The 21,596-nt window shown below is 54.0% G+C and overlaps 8 protein-coding genes across 8 annotated transcripts; 6 read left to right on the plus strand and 2 right to left on the minus strand.

The window, feature by feature from the left end:
• Nucleotides 1-166: 166 nt before the first annotated feature.
• GCG54_00008491 (uncharacterized protein) lies at nt 167-1,152 on the plus strand (the record flags this gene model as incomplete). Its single annotated transcript, XM_045408456.1, has 2 exons — nt 167-180; nt 240-1,152. The coding sequence occupies 2 exons, from the start codon at nt 167-169 to the stop codon at nt 1,150-1,152; spliced, it is 927 nt and encodes a 308-aa protein (XP_045263146.1).
• Nucleotides 1,153-3,447: 2,295 nt separating this feature from the next.
• On the plus strand, nt 3,448-4,081 carry GCG54_00008492 (Myosin regulatory light chain cdc4; the record flags this gene model as incomplete). The annotated part of the gene is made up of 2 exons (XM_045408457.1): nt 3,448-3,628; nt 3,750-4,081. 2 exons carry the CDS (start codon nt 3,448-3,450, stop codon nt 4,079-4,081), a joined length of 513 nt encoding a protein of 170 aa, XP_045263147.1.
• A 1,096-nt stretch (nt 4,082-5,177) lies between these two features.
• On the plus strand, nt 5,178-7,676 carry GCG54_00008493 (Saccharolysin; the record flags this gene model as incomplete). The annotated part of the gene is made up of 2 exons (XM_045408458.1): nt 5,178-7,351; nt 7,406-7,676. Coding segments are annotated over 2 exons (2,445 nt in total), but the record flags the coding sequence as incomplete, so codon positions are not given.
• Nucleotides 7,677-8,339: 663 nt separating this feature from the next.
• GCG54_00008494 (uncharacterized protein) lies at nt 8,340-11,262 on the plus strand (the record flags this gene model as incomplete). The annotated part of the gene is made up of 4 exons (XM_045408459.1): nt 8,340-8,504; nt 8,563-8,856; nt 8,906-9,015; nt 9,063-11,262. 4 exons carry the CDS (start codon nt 8,340-8,342, stop codon nt 11,260-11,262), a joined length of 2,769 nt encoding a protein of 922 aa, XP_045263149.1.
• A 480-nt stretch (nt 11,263-11,742) lies between these two features.
• On the minus strand, nt 11,743-12,627 carry GCG54_00008495 (Major allergen Asp f 2; the record flags this gene model as incomplete). The annotated part of the gene is made up of 1 exon (XM_045408460.1): nt 11,743-12,627. One exon carries the CDS (start codon nt 12,625-12,627, stop codon nt 11,743-11,745), a length of 885 nt encoding a protein of 294 aa, XP_045263150.1.
• Nucleotides 12,628-13,990: 1,363 nt separating this feature from the next.
• GCG54_00008496 (Sterol 3-beta-glucosyltransferase UGT80A2) lies at nt 13,991-16,815 on the minus strand (the record flags this gene model as incomplete). The annotated part of the gene is made up of 7 exons (XM_045408461.1): nt 13,991-14,181; nt 14,243-14,381; nt 14,436-16,058; nt 16,113-16,264; nt 16,324-16,482; nt 16,530-16,661; nt 16,719-16,815. 7 exons carry the CDS (start codon nt 16,813-16,815, stop codon nt 13,991-13,993), a joined length of 2,493 nt encoding a protein of 830 aa, XP_045263151.1.
• Nucleotides 16,816-17,450: 635 nt separating this feature from the next.
• GCG54_00008497 (uncharacterized protein) lies at nt 17,451-18,728 on the plus strand (the record flags this gene model as incomplete). Its single annotated transcript, XM_045408462.1, has 1 exon — nt 17,451-18,728. One exon carries the CDS (start codon nt 17,451-17,453, stop codon nt 18,726-18,728), a length of 1,278 nt encoding a protein of 425 aa, XP_045263152.1.
• Nucleotides 18,729-19,777: 1,049 nt separating this feature from the next.
• On the plus strand, nt 19,778-20,557 carry GCG54_00008498 (uncharacterized protein; the record flags this gene model as incomplete). The annotated part of the gene is made up of 2 exons (XM_045408463.1): nt 19,778-19,879; nt 19,938-20,557. The coding sequence occupies exons 1-2, from the start codon at nt 19,855-19,857 to the stop codon at nt 20,555-20,557; spliced, it is 645 nt and encodes a 214-aa protein (XP_045263153.1). The 5' UTR covers nt 19,778-19,854.
• Between the last annotated feature and the right edge of the window lie 1,039 nt (nt 20,558-21,596).

Here is a 21,596-nt window from a genome sequence, read left to right on the forward strand (position 1 = left end):
AAAGAGGAACTGGGTGCGTCTTTGTTGGGGATTGTTGCAGATGGGAGGCCAGACTTGAACTTCATCAAAACATCAACACCAAGCTGAACTGTACCCTTCTCTACGACATCAAGAAGCACCGACCAATAGCAGCACACCAATTACAGATACACAGAAGCATTTCACGATGTCTGTATTTGCGTACGCAGACCCTCATTTTTACGCAACCTCATGGACGAGAACTAGCTAACATTCTCCAGACGCTCCACGTTCAACGCGGCTGGATATGCGGCTTTCCGCCCGTCATACCCAGCATCGCTGTACAAGACGATCTTGGGATACCACAATGCGAAGTCGTCGAATGGGACGGCGCTGGACCTAGGCTGTGGCCACGGCCTCATCTCACGGGAACTGGCGCCGCATTTCAGCAAGGTCATCGCCATTGACCCGAGCGCCAACATGGTCAAGCAGGCATCAGAGTCAACAACAGATCCCAAGATCACGTTCCGTCAGGCCAGCTCCGAGGACCTCTCCTTCGTGGAGGACCAGTCTGTGGACCTCGTTGTGGCGGGTCAAGCAGCGCATTGGTTCAACTACTCCAAAGTATGGCCCCAGCTCGCCCGGGTCGTCAAGAGCGGCGGCACGCTGGCATTCTGGGGTTACAAGGACAACATTCTCATCGGATACCCCGAGGCCAACGCCATCTTCGACCACTTCTGCTACGGCGAGGGGCAGGCCTCACCTGCTTTCCCACTGGAGACGATGGGAGAGTACTGGGAGAAGCCGGGCCGCCAGATCCTACGGGACAACCTGTCGGTGGTCGACCCGCCCGCGTCGGAGTGGGAGAAGGTCAAGCGCATCATCTACGACCCAGACCGCACCACGTCGCAGATTGGAGGGGACGTAGCCCCCGAGGCGGCGTGGCAGCGCAAGACGCTGAAGCTGGGCGAGTTCGAGGGCTACGTGCGCACGTTCAGCTCGTACCGCGGGTGGCTGGACGCGCACCCGGAGATCAAGAGCCGGGCGGAGGGCGGGACGGGGGACATTGCGGACGCGCTGTTTGACCGGCTGCTGGAGACGGTGCCGGAGTGGAAGGCGAAGGGCGACAGGTGGCGGGAGGTGGAGGTCGAGGCGGTCTGGGGGACGACGATAATCCTGGCCAAGAGGAAGTGAAGGTTGTCATCGACGGGTGGAGGAATGACTCGCCGGCTCGGGGTCTGAGTCTGAGGTGTCGGGACGAACCGCTCGAGGGCGATCACAACGTGCGAGAAGCGACGAGATGTTCATTATCAAGACGACGGCCATGTCACGACATAAAAGTGCGGTGCATAATCTCGTGAAGTGACGATGCTGCGAAAGTGATTGTCGATAGTGCACGCCATGGCCCATGAAAGATGACTGGTGCCCAGTTCACTGTGAAGTGATATAGTGTATTAAAGTGTACTTTTTAGAAACTCTACTAGCACGTAGGCTACCCTTATAATCCCCCCCCCCTTTTCCCTTCTCCCTTCACTTCTCTCGACTTTAATAGTTAGAGAGGATTATAGTAATCGCTATAATTACCTTATTCTTATATTCTTTATATTTATTTAGCTTATTAAGCTCCTCCTAAACCTCTCTTATTTACTCATTATATCTAAGCTTTTTATAGAGTTTTTATTAATCCTTTTAGTACTCCTTAATACCTTAGACCTTATTAGATTAGGAGAGGAGGTATACTATAATTTAATAGATAAATATTTAGTAGTAGTACTTATCCTTAGACTTATCTAGGGATTTAATATTAAAACTTATATTATTAATAGTAACTTAGATATATTATTTATACTTTTTTATAAAAGTAATAAAATTAACCTTCTCTTTTATCTTCTAGTTTATTAATTTAGTAATAAGTATCTTAATTAGTTTAATTATAATAAGTTAATCTTATTAAGGATAGTTAATAAGTAGAGGAAGAATAGACTTATATTCTTCCTCCTATATAACCTTATATAGTAAGTTATTTATAGGTTATTAAGGTTATTAATAATATTCTTATAAACCTAGATTAAAACTTTCTTAGTTATTATAAATAATATCACGATACTTAGTAGGTATCTATTAAAGTATAAACAGAATTTTCATAGTGTGGCGTAAACCTCCACAAATTGGATATAGCTGGGCTCAAAGGGTAGAAGATGACTGGTGCCCAGTTAGCGGTGGGAATTGGGTCGCTGGCGGCCATGGGTGAAGAAGACATTCGCGGGACGTCATTGGCCGTTCGGCGACGGGCCTGAGATTGTGCGGGTCCCGCGGCGCTCGGCTCCTGCCACTGCGACCCCACCGGCCCTCGTTGCCCCGTCAGGTTTCAGGAGTTTTGGCGGGTGCGTCGACTGAGACTCCCAAAACGCTGCACCGAGTGGTGGCACACTGTGTTCGCCTTGATTGCCTTTGGTGGTTTGCTTGCTTGCCTGGCGCAGTGGTAGTGGTGCTGCTTACCGCTCGCCGCCCGCCCAGGGTGCCTCCCGTCCCCCAATAGTGCGCACAGCGGTGCAGCGGGCAGACTCACACCGCCCGTCTGTAAACCGCATGAATAACGGTGACTGGGAATCCCCATGGCCCAGGGCCGGCTTGGATAAAAATGAACATTGGATAAAAAATGGCAGAGGACAGGCCAACAGCAGGATAAGGAGAGGGGAGGGGAAGGGGGGTTTGAGAACATAAAGCGTTTCGACCGCCAAACATTCAACTTGCAGAAAACACCTTTGTCTGCTTTGCTTCTGCTTCGTGGTTTTTTCGTCTCAATCAAAACAACACCCCAAAAGTATGCCTTTCTTTCGCCCGTCCTACCAGAGAACAGAACAGAGGAACCAGCCGTACCACATTACACAGACCAGAATGGTGAGTTTTGGAGTCCCCCCCAATTGCTTTTTTGTTTTGTTTTCCACCCCCACCCCTCCCTCACACAGAAAAATGTAAACAAAGGGAAGGGAGGAGCCAGTCAGCCATTCGGCAGCCCCTTTTTTCGACGTGAGTAGTGAGGTACTCGCCTGGAGGAGTCGAAAAAACCTGCCTTAGCGTGTGGTTGGTTCAGCGGCGAACCTTGTAGAAGCACTTTGGGCGGGAAAATTGCAGTGGGAGAAAGAACGAGCAGCCCGCCATCCACCCGCCAACAGGTCCAGCGTCCGACCCAAACAACAGCGGCCAGCCACGGGGCGAACTTTCCGATCAGCGGCGGCACCAACCAACCACTGGCAGCGACAACAGGGCAAGCACACTTTGGGACTCGGCGCCAGGCTAGAAGCATCCGACTCTGCATCACGACATTTCTGTTCCTTCCTCCCACCCAATCTTTCTCCCACTGCATACACCTCTGCGCGCCATTTTACTTCTACTTTCTTCTGCATCCGCTGCGACGCATCAAACTCGCAACCCCGCGAACACATCGAGACCTTTGCGCAGACACGCAACCAAGAATTCTTGTCCAAAATGGCTTCTAACCAGTACGACGCTCAGGCTTCGACCAACTACAAGGAGGCTTTCTCCCTGTTCGACAAGCGCGGCAACGGCCGTGTCGCCATCGACAGCCTCGGCGACCTGCTCCGCGCCTGCGGCCAGAACCCTACCCTCACCGAGATCCGCGACCTCGAGAAGAACGTCGGAGGCGACTGTGAGTTTCCTGCCCCCTCCTCCGCACCTGTTGCCGCCGAACACTCTGTGCGATCCGACACGCGATGCGATTCGGACGAGACGTGAAGGGAAAGATGACCGGCGACTGACTTTGCAAACAGTCGACTTCGAGACCTTCCAGCGCATCCTCAACCGCCCCGGCGGCTTCCGCGACCCTGGTGAGCCCGAGGAGTACTGCCGCGGTTTCCAAGTGTTCGACAAGGACATGACGGGCTTCATCGGCGTCGGCCAGCTGAAGTACATCCTGACCAACCTCGGCGAGAAGATGACGGATGAGGAGGTCGACGAGCTGCTCAAGGCCGTGGACACCAGCTCCGGCCAGGTCAACTACACCGGTACGCTCCCCATCGCCTCTCGCGCAGGCACTTCTTCTATGCGTAACAAACTGCTGACAACAGACACAGAGCTCGTCCGCACCATTCTTGCCAACTAAACGTTCGCCACCTAGCTGACGGACTGAGGGGAGGCATTTGAGCGAGTTGTACGACATACACGGGAGAGAAAGATCAAGAAGAGCAGCTTACGAAGACATTTTGCATGGCTGGCACGATGGGATGGCGTTTGCGTTGCGTTGCGTTGCGTTGGGCGATTGTTTCGCTACTTGTAGGGAATTTGGGTATTTCCGGAGTTTGCTCGTCAGAGGCTTGCTCTGGATCATCATGTACGGCTCTCGATAGAACCGATACCACCAAGAAATAAACACTTTGATACCTATTTGCATGTTCACGTACGGACGTCAGGAGGTTGTGCGATGTGTGTGTGCGCAGGACAGCATCGAGGGTCATGCTTGTTTGTTTTAGGGGTTAGAGGGGGCTGCGGATCAGCGGCACTGATAGCAATCAATTCATCTCATCCATTTCCACAACTATCCTTATGCTTGATCTCTCAGCCATCTTAAACACTGTTACTCTTGTCTTGCTGGCCAGACTATGCCGGTGAGATGTCATCAGCCGTTTGTTGCGACCATCCCCGGCTGTCTGCCCAGCAACGCAGCACCCCGCATTAGCCGATGCCGCTGTCTTACATAATCTTTCTCAGTGTCAGGCGATGTGGCTTGCGTCGGGACATCTGGACCTGCAGAAGGGTCCAACTGGGGTGCCACTGTTTGGTCATAGTCCATTGACCATCCCAACACCCTCGTCAACGCAATTGAAACGATGGCCCAAGTGATTGAAAAAGATGCAAGTGCTCTGCAGATGTGCAGATGGTCAAAAACCATCTAGAACAAACATATCTCCTTACAAGACAGCACATAGTCGGGCAGGACAGCAAAGGTGACAACTGACACCCCGCTTGCTTCAGCGTGGGGCGGATGTCGCAGCGCCGGGAGCTTGGACTGGACGCAGCACCACCGTCGCTGGCAGACGACGTCCCGCCATCAACCACTAGCCACCTTCCACTTAGACATCGTCCCCGCCTGAGCTCCTGCAAGTCACCACCTCAGTCCACTGCTTTGCGTAACTACCCGCGCCTGCCTTACTCGAACTCTACTTCGCCTGCTGTACCTACCTTACCTGACCACCACCAGCACAACCGCCTCAGCAAGCGACCACCGCATCCAACCGACCCTGCATCAGCGACCACCGCCTCACCTGGTGCTGCTGCTTCCCCTCCCCCGCTCCGACTCTAGACCGACTGATCGAACCGTGTTTCGCCCAGTCGCCGTGGCGTCCTTCGCTTTCTTCAACTTCAAGCGCCTACCCCTCCTCATACTCTCCTTCTCCCTCTTCTTCCTCGTAACATCTCTCATCCTGGCGGCCCCGCGAGCAGTTCCGAGAATCACTTCTCTCTTCGCCCAGTTGCGATTCAAGCCGAATCCCCTCGTCGCCACTCCCACCTCCACATACCGCCCATTGGTGACCGCTGCCATGACGGTTCCCGACAAGTACAAGTCGCCGCCCCAGGCGCCGCCCGTCTTCACCGGCACCAAGGAGTCCATTGTCGGCGATTCCAAGAAGATCTGCGACCAGACCCGTGCCCTCCTCGACAAGCTCGTTGCCGAGATCCCCGCCGAGAAGGCCACCTTCGACAATGTCATGCGCCCCATCGCCAAGGATGAGAACGAGAGTGGCCTGTCGACTAGAATACTCGGCTTCTACCAGTACGTCTCTGGAGATGCTGCCCTGCGCGAGGCGTCCACCGAGGCCGACAAGATCATGGACGATTTCTCCATCGAGGTGAACATGAGGGAGGATGTCTTCAAGCTGATTGAGGCAATCCACAACCGCAAGGACGCCGAGGGGCTTGACCCCGAGAGCCTACGTTTGCTCGAGAAGGACTACAAGAAGTATATCAAGATGGGACTGGGTCTGCCCGCTGGCCCTCAGCGAGACCGCTTCAAGGAGATCAAGAAGCGTCTTAGTCAGATCCAGATCGAGTTCCAGAAGAACCTCAATGAGGAGAATGGCGGCATCTGGTTCACCCCCGAAGAGCTCGACGGAGTTTCCGAGGACGTCATTGACGGCCTCGAGAAGGGTACCGGCGACAACGAGGGCAAGCTCAAGCTGTCTTTTAAGTACCCCGACCTCTTCCCTACCCTCAAGTTCGCGACGAACCCCGAGACGAGACGCAAGGTTTTTATTCAAAACGAGAATAAATGCAACCAGAATGCTCCGCTGTTCAAGGAGGCCATCGTCCTTCGCGACGAGGCTGCTCGTATGCTCGGCTACCCCGACCACGCTTCGCTCCGTATTGAGGACAAGATGGCCAAGACCTCCAAGACCGTCACAGACTTCCTGGGTGACCTCCGCTCTCGCCTCGCCGCTGGCGGTGCCAAGGAGGTTGAGCACTTGCTCGAGCTCAAGAAGGCGGATACCGAGGCTCGCGGCGTGTCAAACGACGGCAACTACTACCTCTGGGACCACAAGTTCTACGACCGATTGATGATCGAGAAGGAGTATAGTATTGACGAGAATAAGATTGCCGAGTACTTCCCCATTACCTCTACCATTGCTGGTATGCTCAAGATCTTCGAGGAGCTTCTGGGTTTCGTCTTTGTGGAGCTCAAGCCCGAGGATCGTGCTACATTGAGCCCTACTGGCAAGGCCGACGATATTGCTTGGCACGAGGACGTCATCATCTTCAGCGTCTGGGATGATGCTTCTGAGGGTGACGGCTTTGTTGGCTACCTCTACCTCGACCTCCACCCGCGTCAGGGCAAGTACGGCCACGCTGCCAACTTTAACCTGCAGCCTGGCTACCTGCAAGCGAACGGCTCTCGCAGGTACCCTGCGACTGCGCTAGTCTGCAACTTCAGCAAGCCTACCCCCAAGAAGCCTTCTCTGCTCAAGCACGACGAGGTTGTCACGCTCTTCCACGAGCTTGGTCACGGCATTCACGACCTCGCTGGCCGCTGCACTTACAGCCGTTTCCACGGAACAAGCACTGTGAGAGATTTCGTCGAGGCGCCGTCCCAGATGTTGGAGAACTGGTGCTGGACTCCTAGCGTCATCAAGTCTCTCTCCAACCACTACCAGACTGGCGAGAAGATCCCCGACGATCTTATTGAGAAGCAGATCTCCACTAAGCATGTCAACGCTGCGCTCTTCAACCTGCGCCAGCTTCACTTTGGCATCTTCGACATGACTGTCCACACCCCCAAGAGCCATGAGGAGATTGAGGACATGGAAATGTCGGAGGTCTACAACGAGCTTCGTGGCCAGATTGCTGGAATCAAGGGCCCCGAAGCTCAGGGCGAGAAGAAGTATGTTGAAACCCCGATTCATCGTCCAACGAATTTGGAAGCTAACCATGACAGCAACTGGGGTAACGGACAAGCCTGCTTCGGTCACCTTATTGGAGGATACGATGCCGGCTACTACGGCTACCTCTCATCTGAGGTGTACTCGACCGACATGTTCTACTCTGTTTTCAAGGCTGATCCCATGAACGGCAAGGAGGGCCGCCGTTACAGGCACACTGTTCTGGAGAAGGGCGGTAGCCAGGAGGAGATGTTGACCTTGGAGCAGTTCCTTGGCCGCAAGCCTAGCACTGAGGCCTTCTACAAGGAGCTGGGCATTCCCCAGTAAATGCTGATTCATGTTGAAGCAAGCAGTGTTGTAATTGTATCTTTAGCACTGGTCATCACAAGATGACGGGGAAACAGCCCCAAATAACACTGTTAAAAGTCCGTTGCAGTACAGTCTGCTGCATGCGGGAAGTGATGGGATACTATTGATGGTTGAGCCACAATCAATAGCAATGAGCTCCAGCCACTTGCAGCTCGAATGCGCCGTGAGGGTTCATGTCATGCATCCGTCAGCCACACCCCGCCGGACCCACCCAACTCCTGCCGCTAGCAACGGGAACAGCAGAAGCTGAATGTAAACAAACGCGACAGATCTAGCCAATGCGATTGGGGCTCTGCCGATCCAGCCCACGCCCGGCACACTCCCGTCCCTCGCTTTTATCACGGCCGACGCCGTCATTGCGCTTTTCGACACCAATTCAACAACAACTCGCTACTAACCTTCGCAGCTCCAGCATTCCTATTCTCTCTCACGGCCGACGCGATTAACACTCGAACCCACACGGTCCTAATGCATTTTTGCTGCGATTAACATTTGCTTTCTGCGATCGACGCGCCGCCGCCCCTTCACCCCTTCGCAAACGCTTCGCGTCCCTGATCGCGACATTCATACCTTCACCAAATTCGACCTTCCCCAGACACACCATACCAAATCATACCCGCCATGTCTTTCGAAGGCTTGGTCCCCGCGGAATTTTTCACATTCGAAGGCCGTCTTGCCTCCTTCAAACAATCCTTCCCTCAACCGAAACGACGCGCATCTGGCGCAGGGAAAGGCGCCTCGAAGAACCTGACATGGCCGCACGCAAAATATCTTTTGCCCGAGGACGTACGTTTGAATTCAGGAGGAGATATCGAGAAGGAAGACGCGCGCTAACTTGGACCAGCTCGCGAAAGCAGGTTTTGTATGGCGTCCGTTTCCCGAGAACCCCGATAATGTCGCGTGCTTTTTATGCAATAAGTCCCTCGATGGGTGGGAAGAAGGCGACAATGCCCTGGAGGAGCATGTTAAGCACGCTCCTAACTGTGGGTGGGCTATTGTTGCCGGCATTGAAGCGAACGTGGGCAACCTCGCGTCGGAGGATCCTTCCAGCACCCGCATGATCAACGCGAGGAAGGAGACTTTCGGTGGGCGCTGGCCGCATGATGGCAAGAGAGGCTGGAAGTGCAAGACTAAGCAGGTAAGTCGCGTTGCACCTGCATCTTGATTCATGCGCTGACCATTCACAGCTTGCGGAGGCCGGATGGAAGTACACGCCTTCCCTGGAATACGATGACATGGCGACGTGTACCTACTGCGACCTGGCATTAGACGGGTGGGAACAGGGTGACAAGCCTTGGTTAGTGTCTTGCCTTCTCCCTTTATGGACTTATCTGACATCCGCAGGGACGAGCATAGCAACCGATCACCGGAATGCCCATTTTTTGCCCTCGTGGAACAGTACGGCGCAACCAAGAAGCCAAGGGCCAAGGCAGCTAGAGGCTCCAAGACGGCGGCGCGATTGTCCGTTCAATCCGTAGCGACAGCAGCATCAGATATCACTACTCTTACCGACGCCGCCGCCGAGGTGGACGACAGCGTTTTGACGACCGCCTCAATGCCTGGCAAAAAGGGATCAAGGGCCAAGAAGGCCACGACAACGGCGAAGGGCAGGAAGACCAAGGCGAAGAAGGACGAGCCTGTCGAGGTTGTAGAGAGCGAGCCTATGGAGGCAGAAGACCCAGCACCACCCCCCAAGCCCGCCCGCGGTCGCAAGCGCACAAGCGACGAAGCGGACGAATCTGCGATGACCGTCTCCGAGGCACCCGCACCGAAAAAACGCGCGCCGCGTGGTCGCAAGGCTGCTGCAGACAGCTCCGTCATTGACCAATCGCAACAAGACATTAGTATTGCTGATGCGCCGGCACCTGCAAAAGCACCCAAGGGCCGCAAGACCGCTCGTGCGTCCGGTACCAAGGGGACGCGAAAGGCTTCGGGACAGTCGCTCAAGTCAACGGCTTCCACTGCCTCATTAAGAGCTGCGCCTGGTGCTTTCCCCGAAGAAGATGACGAGATTCAACGACAACTCGAGGCAGACTTGGAGCGTCCCTTGACTGATGACGAGGACATCATGCAAGACTCTGATTCCGAAAGGCAAAAGGTTCCTGCTCCGAAGCCAAAGACGAAGAAGGCCCATGTGCCCCAAGATGAAGCGGCCAGCCCTGAGCGGGCAGACAGCCAAATGTTCGATGCCGAGCCGTACGTGGCCGACGAAGCAGCCGTCGACGAGGAGTTGAAGCAGCTCGAGGCCGAGATGACCATCGACGAGCCCGAAGTCCTCGAGGTTCCCAAGAAGGGACGAAAGGCAGCTGGCCCTCGCAAGGTCTCGAAGCAGACCAAGGCTCAGAAGGCCAAGGCTGCGCCAGTTCCTGTCGAGGAAGACGAGCTGTCCATGGCAGTCGAACCGGAAGCGCCAGTTGAGCCAGCCCAGCCTGAAGAGCGCGTTGACCCAGAGGAGGACGAGATCAGCACTGCTACTGTCATCACGAAGACTACCAACAACGCCCGCATGAGCACCAGCAGCCGCACCAGCACCGGCAGCACCGGCAGGAAGCGCGGCCGCCCGTCCAAGAAGTCGCTTGAACTGCGTGCTTCCCTTGAGGCTAGCAAGACAGAGGAGGTTGATATGGTTGAGCCTGAAGTGGCTGAGCCTGAGGCTGAACCAGAGCCAGTTGCTGAACCTGAAGTCGAGCCTGAAGAAGTCGTCGAGCCCGAACCCGAGGTCGAGTCTGAGCCCGAAGTTGAACCCGAGGCTGAAATTGAGGCAGAGGAAGTGCCTGAGCAGGACGAAGAGGAGGCGGACGAAGTTGACGAGGTCTCCGCAAGGCAATCATTTGCGTCGGCGCGCCAGACGCCAGCGCCAGCTGAGCCGCAAGATGATGAGGCAGAGGATGAAGATGAGCCCCAAAATGAGAAGGAGGGCGAAGAAGAAGAAGATGAAGAGGAGGAGCCAGAGTCAGAAGCCCCCGAGCCAACACCTCAACCCAAGCAGCAGCCGAAGAAGAAGAGCCTTCCACCTGCATCCTCTTCCCCAGTGGTTGCTGCCCCCTCGACACGTCGCAGCCTTCAACAACAAACAGCGGCTCCGCGTATTTCACCTGCTCAGTCAGCTCGTCAACCAGCTGTTTCTCCCTCGCCATCTCCTCAATCCTCCGACGCAGAGAACCAGCCGCCTTCCTCAAGATCTGCTACCGCAAAGAAGCGTGTGATGCAAGCACCCTCATCCACGCCGGCGCGCCCCAACTCACCGACTAAGCGCAAGGTTCTGGCTAGTCTCCAGAGTACAACGCCTTGGAACCCGGTCGATATCGACCTCATCTTTGGGTCGCCCGAGAAGTCGGATAAGAGGAATGCTGTTGACAGGCTGCTGCACAAGGGCACCGAGCTCACCAGCCCGGAGAAGAGGATGACGGTTGAGGAGTGGATCCACTTCAACGCGAACCAGGCCGAGGAGAGGCTGCGTCAGGAGTGCGAGGCCATGGTCAGCAAGTTTGAGAACGAGGGCACCAAGGCTATGAATGTTTTGGAAGGCCTGGTTGCGGAGTAAAATGTTTGCATAGCGTAGAGAGTTGTTGGAGCACTGGCATTCAAGATAATGATTGGTTTCATGTCATGACACAAAAGCATACACAGGCAGTGCGGACGCGCTTGGCTTGGCTTGACAGAGGCGTGCAGGAGTGTGTTGGTTCAAGAAAGGGTTCAATCACGGCGGGAGATCGCCCGGGTTATGTTGGTTTAAACAAGGCATTTACAAAAGACAATGGAAAGCAAAGGGTCTGGTTCTTTGACAGTAAATATGCCACTACTATTATTGATTGGTATAAATAATGAGGGTGTTCGTCTATTCTATGCATCATTAAGAAGTCATCCTCCCCGAAAAGGTATTTGTGTTTCTTTCCCAAATATTCGTCTAACATCATGAATCCAGTGGTATCGTTCCGGCATGCAAGGGGGGCTGTTTTCTCTCTCATTCCTTCCTCACTCAACACACTCTTCAACCATCTTTCCTTTTTCGTTCTACTAACGCTTAGGTGCAGTGCTCGACGCCGTCGGCGTGGGTGTGGCACTCCTGAGGAGCGCTGGAGGTGGTCGCGGCGGGCGTGGCGGCGGTGGTGGTAGGCGCAGGCGTGTCGTGGTCGTGCTCCTCCTCGAGCTCACCAGAGCATCCGACGCCGGGGGCGGCGATGTCGTAGGCCCAGACGTCGATGGCGAAGTACTGCAGCGCGTCGCTGTCAATCACACTCAGGCTGGCGTTGTTCTTGGCGAGGTCAAGCACCTCGGCGTAGTCCTCGGCGTAGTGCTCGACCTGGCCGAGGGAGACGGTGGGCACGTGGAAGGCGCGGTGGAGCAGGTCGGTGGCCCAGAAGGTGTTGAGCTTGGAGTTGGCGACGTTGTAGCCCAGGCCGCAGACGGAGGAGAGGGGGCGGCGGATCTCGAAGGAGAGCGGGCAGATGACGGTCTCCTCGGTGGCGTTGTCGCCGCGCCAGTGGCCGGCCCAGCCGGACTGGGTGGCGCAGTTGCGGTCGGGGTCGTCGCAGCGGAAGGTCATGGGAGACTTGTCGGCGGAGACGACGCGCTCGTACCAGCCGACGGCGGCGGCGGTGGAGGCGTTGCCGAAGTACTTGCGGACGTGCTCGGAGGCGTCGCCGAAGCGGAGGATGTGGTCGCGGGCGTGGGCGGCGAGGGACTGGGTCTCGGCGAGGGCGACCTCGAGCTGGGCGCGGAGGGTGGCGTTGCAGGACTGGTGGATGGGGAAGGTCTTTTGCCAGTCCTTGGACCAGGAGTAGGGCTCGGCCGGGGTGGGCACGGAGGCGGAGGGGGTGGTGGTGGTGGTCTCCTGGCGGACGGCGAGGGGAGAGGCCGAGACGCCGGAGAGGAGCAGCATGGCTGCGGTGAGGGTTGTGTACATCATCTTGAAGGTGTTTGGAGGGTTGGTTCAAGGAGCTTGAAAGGGCTGATGTAGTTGAGGTGAGCTAGGAGCTTGGGAAACAGCTTGAGCTTGGAGCTTCTTCGAGAGTTGGTGATGGGGAGGTATGCGGGTGGTCTTTTATAGCTGCGGGATGCTGCGAGGGAAAATTCTTTTTCATCGAGAGATTAGTTCCGTTGCTTTGGGACGCCAATGAGGATTCTTTCGACATGTCGAGCCAAGACGCGAGCTAGCTGTTTGCCCATGAGGGGTTTGCTGCTCGCGTGGGTTCGTCGGTCGTCGTTCGTCATGCCCTGCCATCATCCCTCCCGGCCGTATGTGCTGATCGGGCAACGACATGCGCCGCGGGTATGCAGTCATCGCCAGCCATCTTCCGCCGTCCAGACCACCGTAGCCCTCCCAACGAGCCCCTCCTCCGGAGCTCACAAGCAAGCTTTTTCGTTTCTTCGATTGACAAAGTGCCAATATTTCGCCCATGTGGAGTTACCTCTCAAGCTCATTCTCGGTCATGACTGCCCTTCGCGAACAATATCGTCCATCTTGGCATCTGCGAGGTTGTGTTAGTCGAGCTGTCGGGTGATTGCCAAGCAAAGCGGGCAAGCTCAACGCCAAGCTCACGATCATGACTGACGCTGGAGGGATGTAGTCCCCATTGGCCAATGGGGAAGAAAACAGATGGTAGCCAAGGCGAAAGACCCCACGGCCAAGAGGTGCTAAAGTCGTGTTGGCTTCGAGCTCGAGGGTGGTGAGGGTGGAAGTGGTCTTTGAGTATGGGAGGCTGAGTCGGCAACGGCCCTCCGGGTTCTCAAACCCCGCCCGAGCCCGGGACATCAAGGTTCTCGGGACCGGGGTCCCGGAGGTGGAGAACCCGCTTTTTGTTTTTTCTGTTTGTTTCTCGTTGCAGCCCGACGGACTTTTGCCATCGGTTCATGCTTGTTTCTTTGTTTTTGCCTCGTCTTTCAGCTGTGAGGTGGTTGGTGGCAAGTGGGTGGTCATGGAATGACGGTTCGTCCTCTGTTCCTGACGTATCTGTCGCGTTCTCTTCCGACCGGTCAGCCAGAAGCGTTCCATGCGCACTATTCGTTCCGAGCCCTTTTACTCTCGTGGAACTCGTTAGGCATTGAGCCATCAGAGAGCTTCCATTTGAGCCTGTATTCGATCAAGCGCCCCATCTTCTCACTGATCTTCTACCCGTCTTGTCCCATACCAATGTCTCTCACATGCATGGAACCACCAAGTACATTTAGATACGCCAAGCAAGCTAGAAAATCCATGCAGTAGAAACCCAATCGCTTGGTAATGCTATTGTCTAAGTGGCCGCCCCAAATGATACACTCCGCATGCGACTTTATTGCGCAAAGTAGGCATCAAACACCTGCAGGACCTTGCTTCCGGCGCGGGGGGAATCCTCGCGCTGCTTCCGCCGGTCACGGTCCAGAAGGTCAGACTTTGCCTGCCACACCGTATGCCCGCGTCCCGTCCTCGACTTGAGGGATTTATGAATTCCCTGTGCTGGGTATGCCACCAACCCGAACATCCCTGGTCATCACGGGTCAGCTCTGACCGACATATTCGAGGATAACGAAGTTTGTTTACTTACCGGCGCCTGGTTTGGTAAAAAGACCGAGGGAGCCTGTGGCGACACCCTTCATCAGGCCGAGAGCCCCTCCTTCCTTTGCACCTTTGTAGGGATCGGTGAAGACACCGGTGATGCCGTCGTAGAAGCCGGTTCCAAAGGTCTGACATCAAGTTAGAGGCGGCCCAAATTGATTCTGGACGACGGCTTGACTCACCTTTGCAGCTACGACGCCACCGCTCTTCCAATCCTCCACCTTGCCATTGTCTCGAGGCTTGTCACCGAGCAGCCTCGGAACGTTGTGCAGACCTTCCGTGAGCGCAAGTGGCATGTCTACAAGACCACCCTTGGCGACAGCTCCCGTCATAGAGGCGAATCCCTTCCCAGCAGCCAAGGCAGCTGAACCACTGGCCCGTCCAGCCTCGTGACCAGAAGCTCTGGAGCGCTTATACTCCTTCCATGGGTCGATGAAAGTGCCGCCCAACGCGACGGTGAAGTCGGTCACCGTCCCGAGGAGTGACGACGCACCGCCGGTAATGGGGTCCCATCGCGTGACGTCGGTGTTGTACTCTTTCGTTCGGAGGGGCTTCAAGTCGGAAGATTTGATCTTCTTCGCGTCGATCAAATAAGTGGCGGCTTGGTTTGAAAGCTTGAGATGTTTGCGGCCTGACTTGCTCTTTGCCTCGTACATCCAGGCGGCGGGCTGTCCAGGCAGCATGTCGCAAAGAAGGCTGGCGGCAGGTATGTTGCGATGGAAAGACTCGACAGCAGCATCCACTCCTCGTTCCCGTCGCATAATGTCAGCTACTTGCTTCACAGCCTGGTTCGCCGCTGGGGATAAACAAAACTGGATTGCCTCGGTCAGGCGTTCCACGCTGAGTTCCTTCTGAGGAATTGGCAGAGGCCCGGCACCTGCACCGGCAACGACTCGACCCCAGAATGGCTGGTCACCGAAGAAGGGCACGATGATGGTTGGTCTGGCGTTGGTGAGGCCGCACGCTGTTGTCCCTGCTCCTCCATGGTGAACCACTGCTGATACCCGTTTGAATAGCCACTCGTGCGGGCAATCGCCTAGATAAAAGACGTCGTCCGTATTAGGCTTCCCCTCGCCGAGCTTGCTCCATCCCCGAGAGATGATCACGCGAGTATTGCAAGCTTTTGCTGCTGCGATGATAACGTCTGTCAGTCGGGCGGGGTCATCCGCCACAATGCTGCCGAATCCTACATAGAGGGGAGGGGGGCCTGATGCGAGGAAGGCGTCTAGGTCGGATGGCGGGTTGAACGAGGGTTCGTCTCTCATGAAGAATCCACAGACGTCGATTTCCGGACCCCAATCAGCAGGTTTGGAGACAACGGCAGGTGACCAGCAGTAGGTGTGCGGGATCTTCAGAAAAGTGGTGATGCCTGGGCCCATACTTGCTGGTATCGGTGCGAGCTCAAGGTCTTTGCGTCGCCACGAGTTGATCACGTCGCCGAGGCCTTGCCATGTCATCAACTCAACGACTCCATAGGAAAGCCAATTGGTTGTCTGTGGTTCGAGATTATCGCCACGTTGGATATTGGCGAGCGGATGCGGAAAGGCGCGGGTGGCAGTCCATGGCATGGTGAACATGATGTGGACGGGTATGCCCAATGCTTGAGCGCAGTGAACGTGGGCGAAACTTGGAGGATTGGCGATGATGGCGTCTGCGACGAATGGTTCCTTGCTGATGGGGTCAGACTCGATGCAAGATCGCCAACATCCGTGAAGCATCTCTTTCATCATGGTGCGCTTCCGTCCAACGTCACCGCCCTTTAGTGATTCCATTGATGGGATCAGTCCGGGGTTGCGGACCATGTACTATGATGTGGTCAATGATGGAAACACCATACCGATGATAATGGTTTAACATACCGACATCAGGTCTGCCGGATCACCGCCAATAGGGAAGAACTCCAGACCAGAGTCCGTCACAAACTTGGCGAATGTATCATGGGTTGCAAGCCGTACGCGATGGCCGTATCTGCGAAGAGCTGTGCCAAGAGCAATGAAGGGCTGGACATCGCCTAATTTGCAGCAGTTCAATAACTGTCGTCTCCAATTGATGAGGATGCCTTCCACTCACCACGACTGCCGACCACTTGAATCACGACATTGAGAGGAGGAACCGTTTTATGGTTGAATGTCGGCGCAGTGGCATCGTCATCATCTGGGAAGGGTGGAAGCTCCTCCGCAAGCTTCTCAGGATCCTCCGACTGGAAGTTGATGTTGACCTGACCATCGGCTGGTTGATGGTTAGTAAGAAACACCACATGGCAGCGATGAACCTACCAGATATGGCTGCGGCGCTAGAAAGAAGCGCGCCGGATGAGTGAAGCTCATAGGGAGGAGGGCTGTCGCAAAGAGACTCGTCCGTCTCAGAGCTGATGCTTTTCTTGGAATCAGACATGTTGGAAAGGTAGACTGCACCAGTGAGACATCACTCCCCAAACTGTGAAGGACTTGAAAGGTTTATATCACATCCTGTGTGGCTGGGATGGTGTCCGAAAGGAGTGTCAAGCCACCCCGGCGGCGTTTCCCTCAGCAAACGGCACTCAAAAACGGAGATTTCAGCCATTGCCGGAACGCCGCCGGGGGCTGACGACCTTTCGCAACAGTCCTAGAGAATTGCATCGCCCACTCACGACGAATGGCAGCAGCAAAGAAGGATTCCTCGCTGGTTCGGGATGGCCGTGTTCGGCGCGCGATACGTAGGCAATGCACGTGGAGATGGGCGTGGGGTTTCGACGTTACGAGGGCCTCGTAATCCTCGGCTTCTGGGATGTCATCGCCATGATACTTCGCATTAGTCGTGTTACTGCTTTGAATCCGGGACTAGCCCGTGTTGCCCGCCACAGTGGCTTCCTTTGGCGCGTATTGACAGAAACTATGCGCGGCTGAGAGCATCAGGACGGGTTGACGGAATGTCGGTGGTCTTGGACGGAATTATCGCCGGATTTCTTTTGGAGGGTCCTCAATGCACGGCCCATCTGGCAAGCCAGACCGCCCAGCCGACAGCACTTGGCCGACCTAGATGGAGCGGGTGTTTGATGGCATCCCGTAGCCAGTCAGCAACTAAATTTACAGGGGATTCTACCCAACATGACGGATAAGGTACAGGGCTGAATGCGTCCACTCGCGCCCTGGGGTAACTTCGTTATGGGGCATTCACAATCACCACAAACAAAACACTAAAGTACCACGAGGCCTAAAATGACGACACATATCGAAGATGAACTTTGCTGGGATTGGAATGATGGCTCGATACCCAAGATCATCAGTCAAATGCGCTTTATTGTTCGAAATGCCGCGCGAATCAACAACATAAGAAGCGTGACTCTGCGGGGCATGCGAACCACACAGCGCCTCGGACGAGAATTTTGCAGCAAGAACTTCGACGAGGAGGAAAGAGCTGTTCTCGGATCATGGCTCGCCAACGTGCAAGGCGAAGCAACTGGAGGGCTTGAACTACCAGATGCCATAGCTGCTATCGTGTCTCATCTTTCATCAGCGATAAGTCTGGAGATACAGACCTTTGACCGAGCCAGTCACGATGACGGAGGCAAAGCTCGCCCTCCCCGGGACCAATTCCTGTGCACCTTAGGGCAGCTCATATACTCCTCCAACAACAGCTCCGTTCTCAACAGCCTTGAAACACTCCAACTTAGCATACCGATCCCCGACGGTGATCTTGCGAAGGATTTCGGATACTGCATCTACCCAGAATCCATTCTGCCTTTCTTCAGCCTGCCTTCGATCAAGACGCTTGAGCTGCACAGAGTGGATGACGGCGGAAAGCCGATTAAGCCGATTTCATTGCTTACCGCACCGACACTGAAGAGATTAGTCTTGAAAAGATGCCAACTCACAGAAGACAACATTGCCACAATCATTCGAAATTCCCCAACTCTCGAAGTCTTGAGAGTCGATATCGCTATCGACGCCGACTGCGCGAAAGAATGGCTCAACATGGAAAACCTGCAAACTGCTCTGGCACCTCTAAAGGAATCACTCAAGGAACTATCACTGTCATTGACCTTGTGGTCGTCAACGGCCATCGACTGTGGCGGGCCAGGACCCTGGGGCATCCGCGGTTCGATTGGTTCGCTGGAAGATTTCACCAGCCTGGTTCACCTGAATATTTCCTTACCCGTTCTTCTTGGCTGGAAGACGCAAGGCACCGCTGATATCATCGATGTTTTGCCAGAAAGCCTTGAGGTGCTTACGATTACCAATGAGATGTCTTTCTGGTGGAAATATCAGTGGGATGATCTCAATCGTGAAAACGATGATGCCGAGGTGGCGAGGTGGGAGACTCTGGAATGGAAGATCATGGACTTTTTGGAGAGTCGGCCGCTCTCTTTGAAAGAGCTGAGACTAGAGATCGGTGAGGTTGCTGGTAAGGAGGAAAGGGCGAAAGAGTTGAAGGCCAGGTTGGTCGACACGGGCCGTCCCGTTGGGGTCAACGTCACTGTCGAGTTCGAAACATAGACCACCAGGTGCAAATTTGTCGACATGCAAGAAAGCCTCCCACGGACCGTTCTAAGCAGAGGCTTGTATAATGCCAGCCTCGTTTCGATTTACCTTCACATTCAGCTAACTCATCTGGGCTAGTGAATCATGGTGCTATATGCTAAGATGCCAGGCAAAAGGTTTTCTACTTAGGCGGATCACTGCCTATGTTAGTTATTTAATCAGTCTTTATTTTGAGGATTCCTCGCCTTCTTCTTTAATATCTTTAGTATTGCCACTGTTGTTGTTATCGCTATCATCGACATTGTCATCATCGATTACTATCGGGATTGTCAGCAGTATCCGCACGAATAGCCAAACTCTTGCAATGAGGGGCACTTCGACTTTGGGCCTAACACATGTCAGAACCGCAACCACTTGACGGAATATTTGCGGTAGCATAGCTGATTGGAGCATTAAATGTCGCAGCTCCTGCACGGTACCTTTCCCACAGGCACAAGCTTCGCAGACTCCAATCATTGACTCCAACGACCAATGCCTTTATCAAGTTAAATGATCCAGAATGTGTCATCTCATGCGCTCAGATAAGAAGATATAGCAACGAATGCGGCGGTGTTGACAACGCACATTGCAAGTGGGGATGCGAAGTCTCGCGTCTACGTTATATCATGTGTAGCGACTCGCCCTCATACAGCATCCTAGCACACTTGCTCACCACTTGTCATCCCGCCCAACCTGTATTGGCGACATTTCCTCAGAGGACGAAGCTACTATGTCCACCACAACCACTGGGATAGGCTCTGTGCAGTTATGCGCTTCATGCCAACTTTTTGAATGGCCGCAACTCCCAATTGCCGATTGGGTGAATTACTGGCCAGATCCACCCCACAAAACGTTTGGTCGACTTGAAGAATCAGCCGCTACAGGTTGTACACTTTGTCAGTTCTTCTGGTGTAGCATTATTAACAGCGAAAATGTTGCAAAAGAGAAAATCATGTTGCATTTCGACGCATCACTTTCAATGATGGTTGATACTTCCACACGTTCGCTTTTCATAAAATTGATAGCGAAAGGCACGTTAGTTGAGCTCTCTGCCTACATCTCCTTCGCCCGCTTGACAACCGACGGACGGGAAGCGTCGGAGATGTTGGAGGAACGGCAAGTATACCGTAAGTTCAGGAGGTTCCATTACGAGACTATACACTCATGTTTGTGTCTTATATGTAGGTTTCTCTCCGGGAACTATTCTTGGCGACTTGAGAGAACTGGTCAAAGGCCAAATCCTACCATGGATGAAGGATTGTTATGAGCGTCAAGAGAACCATAGTCACTGTGGACTTTCGGGTGACACCACGGTCTTCCCAAAACGACTGATTGATATCGGCGAAGCTGAGGATGATTCAATTCGGCTTATCGAAACGGACCACAATTCAGTCACCCATCCATATTTGATTCTTAGTTACTGCTGGGGTCATAGTCACGAGAGCACTAAAACAACCCGAGATAATCTGGAAAGCCGTTTATGCGGATTATCCACGAGAATGCTGCCTAAGACAATAAGGGATGCAATCCTGCTGACGAGAATGATGGGTTTTCGATACCTTTGGGTCGATGCAATGTGCATTGTCCAAGCCACAAAAGACGATCCTGGAGACTTCAAACTAGAAGCCATGAGGATGAGAGACTACTATGCCAACGCGCAATGTTGCATATCAGCCTCGTTGGCGCGCGATAGCTCGGAAGGCTTTCTCACCCAACGACCACTGGGTAGATTTCCTGTCCCACGCGTCGTCACTTTGAAACTCACATCCAGCACAATCTCAAAATCAGTCCTTTTGAAGGGCTGAGAATCGGAAGAGAATCTGAAGAATGTGCTCTGCACATCACCGCTGATGGAACGCGGATGGTACGTCCAGGAATTGATGCTTTCTCAACGTATAATACACTGGACTTTGAATGGTGTTTATCTCGAATGTCAAAGCTCCAAGTTTATTGAAGGCAGGCTTTAGAAATTGGAAGATCGAGGAGATGCATCCTGGTACACTCAGCCCCGAGATGCTCTAGCAATGCCAGACGACGAAGTCCTCGCCTATGTTTGGTATCAGCTTATCTCCACCTATTCCTCGAAGCAACTGACGTACGAAAGGGACCGCATTTACGCCATTCATGGAATTGCGAGCTTACTTGTCCAACGCTGTGGGGCTGAATATTTTCATGGCGTGTTCCGAAATAGCATTGCACAGGGACTTGCATGGTACCATGCGTGTAAAGATCTGATGGATCGCGACGAGCTGGACCTGAAGATGCGACCACCAAAGCATGTGCAGACCCAGTTTCCCACTTGGAGCTGGGCATCAAATTGCCCGGTCAATTTTCGTCGAATCGAAGATGCTGGGTTCGTCCGTGACGATCACCCACAGCGGCCACCACTGTTCCCTGTACACCGCGAAAATATGTCCTTGACGGAAGGCATGGATTCTAGACTTTACATCAGAGCTCCAGTGATTGTTGTCTTCCTACAAAGAGTAAACAATGAACTCATCGCCTCTACCAAGGACAGGCGGGGGAAGGGGATTAATGGTGAAGTGTTTGGTTATGTGGATGCTCAGCGCTCAAATCAACATGACACACTATACGAATCCCTTCTAGCGGGTTTAGATGAAGGTCTTAGCATACAATGGTTACCATTGGGCTTAGTTGCGGATGATGACGAATGGTACATTGGGCTACTATTGCAGAAAAGGGGGGAGATACTTTACCAACGATATGGGCTTATGCAAATTCTATGGCAGTCAGACGATATTGAGGACATTTTTGGTACATTAGAGGAAATCATAATCGAATAGTCAAGAGTTGAATGACTAAATGCGCGAAGGATTGAAATCG

This window comes from Colletotrichum gloeosporioides, assembly GCF_011800055.1.
Source record: "Colletotrichum gloeosporioides strain Lc1 chromosome Unknown consensus_52, whole genome shotgun sequence".
Classification (NCBI taxonomy): Eukaryota; Fungi; Ascomycota; class Sordariomycetes; order Glomerellales; family Glomerellaceae; genus Colletotrichum; species Colletotrichum gloeosporioides.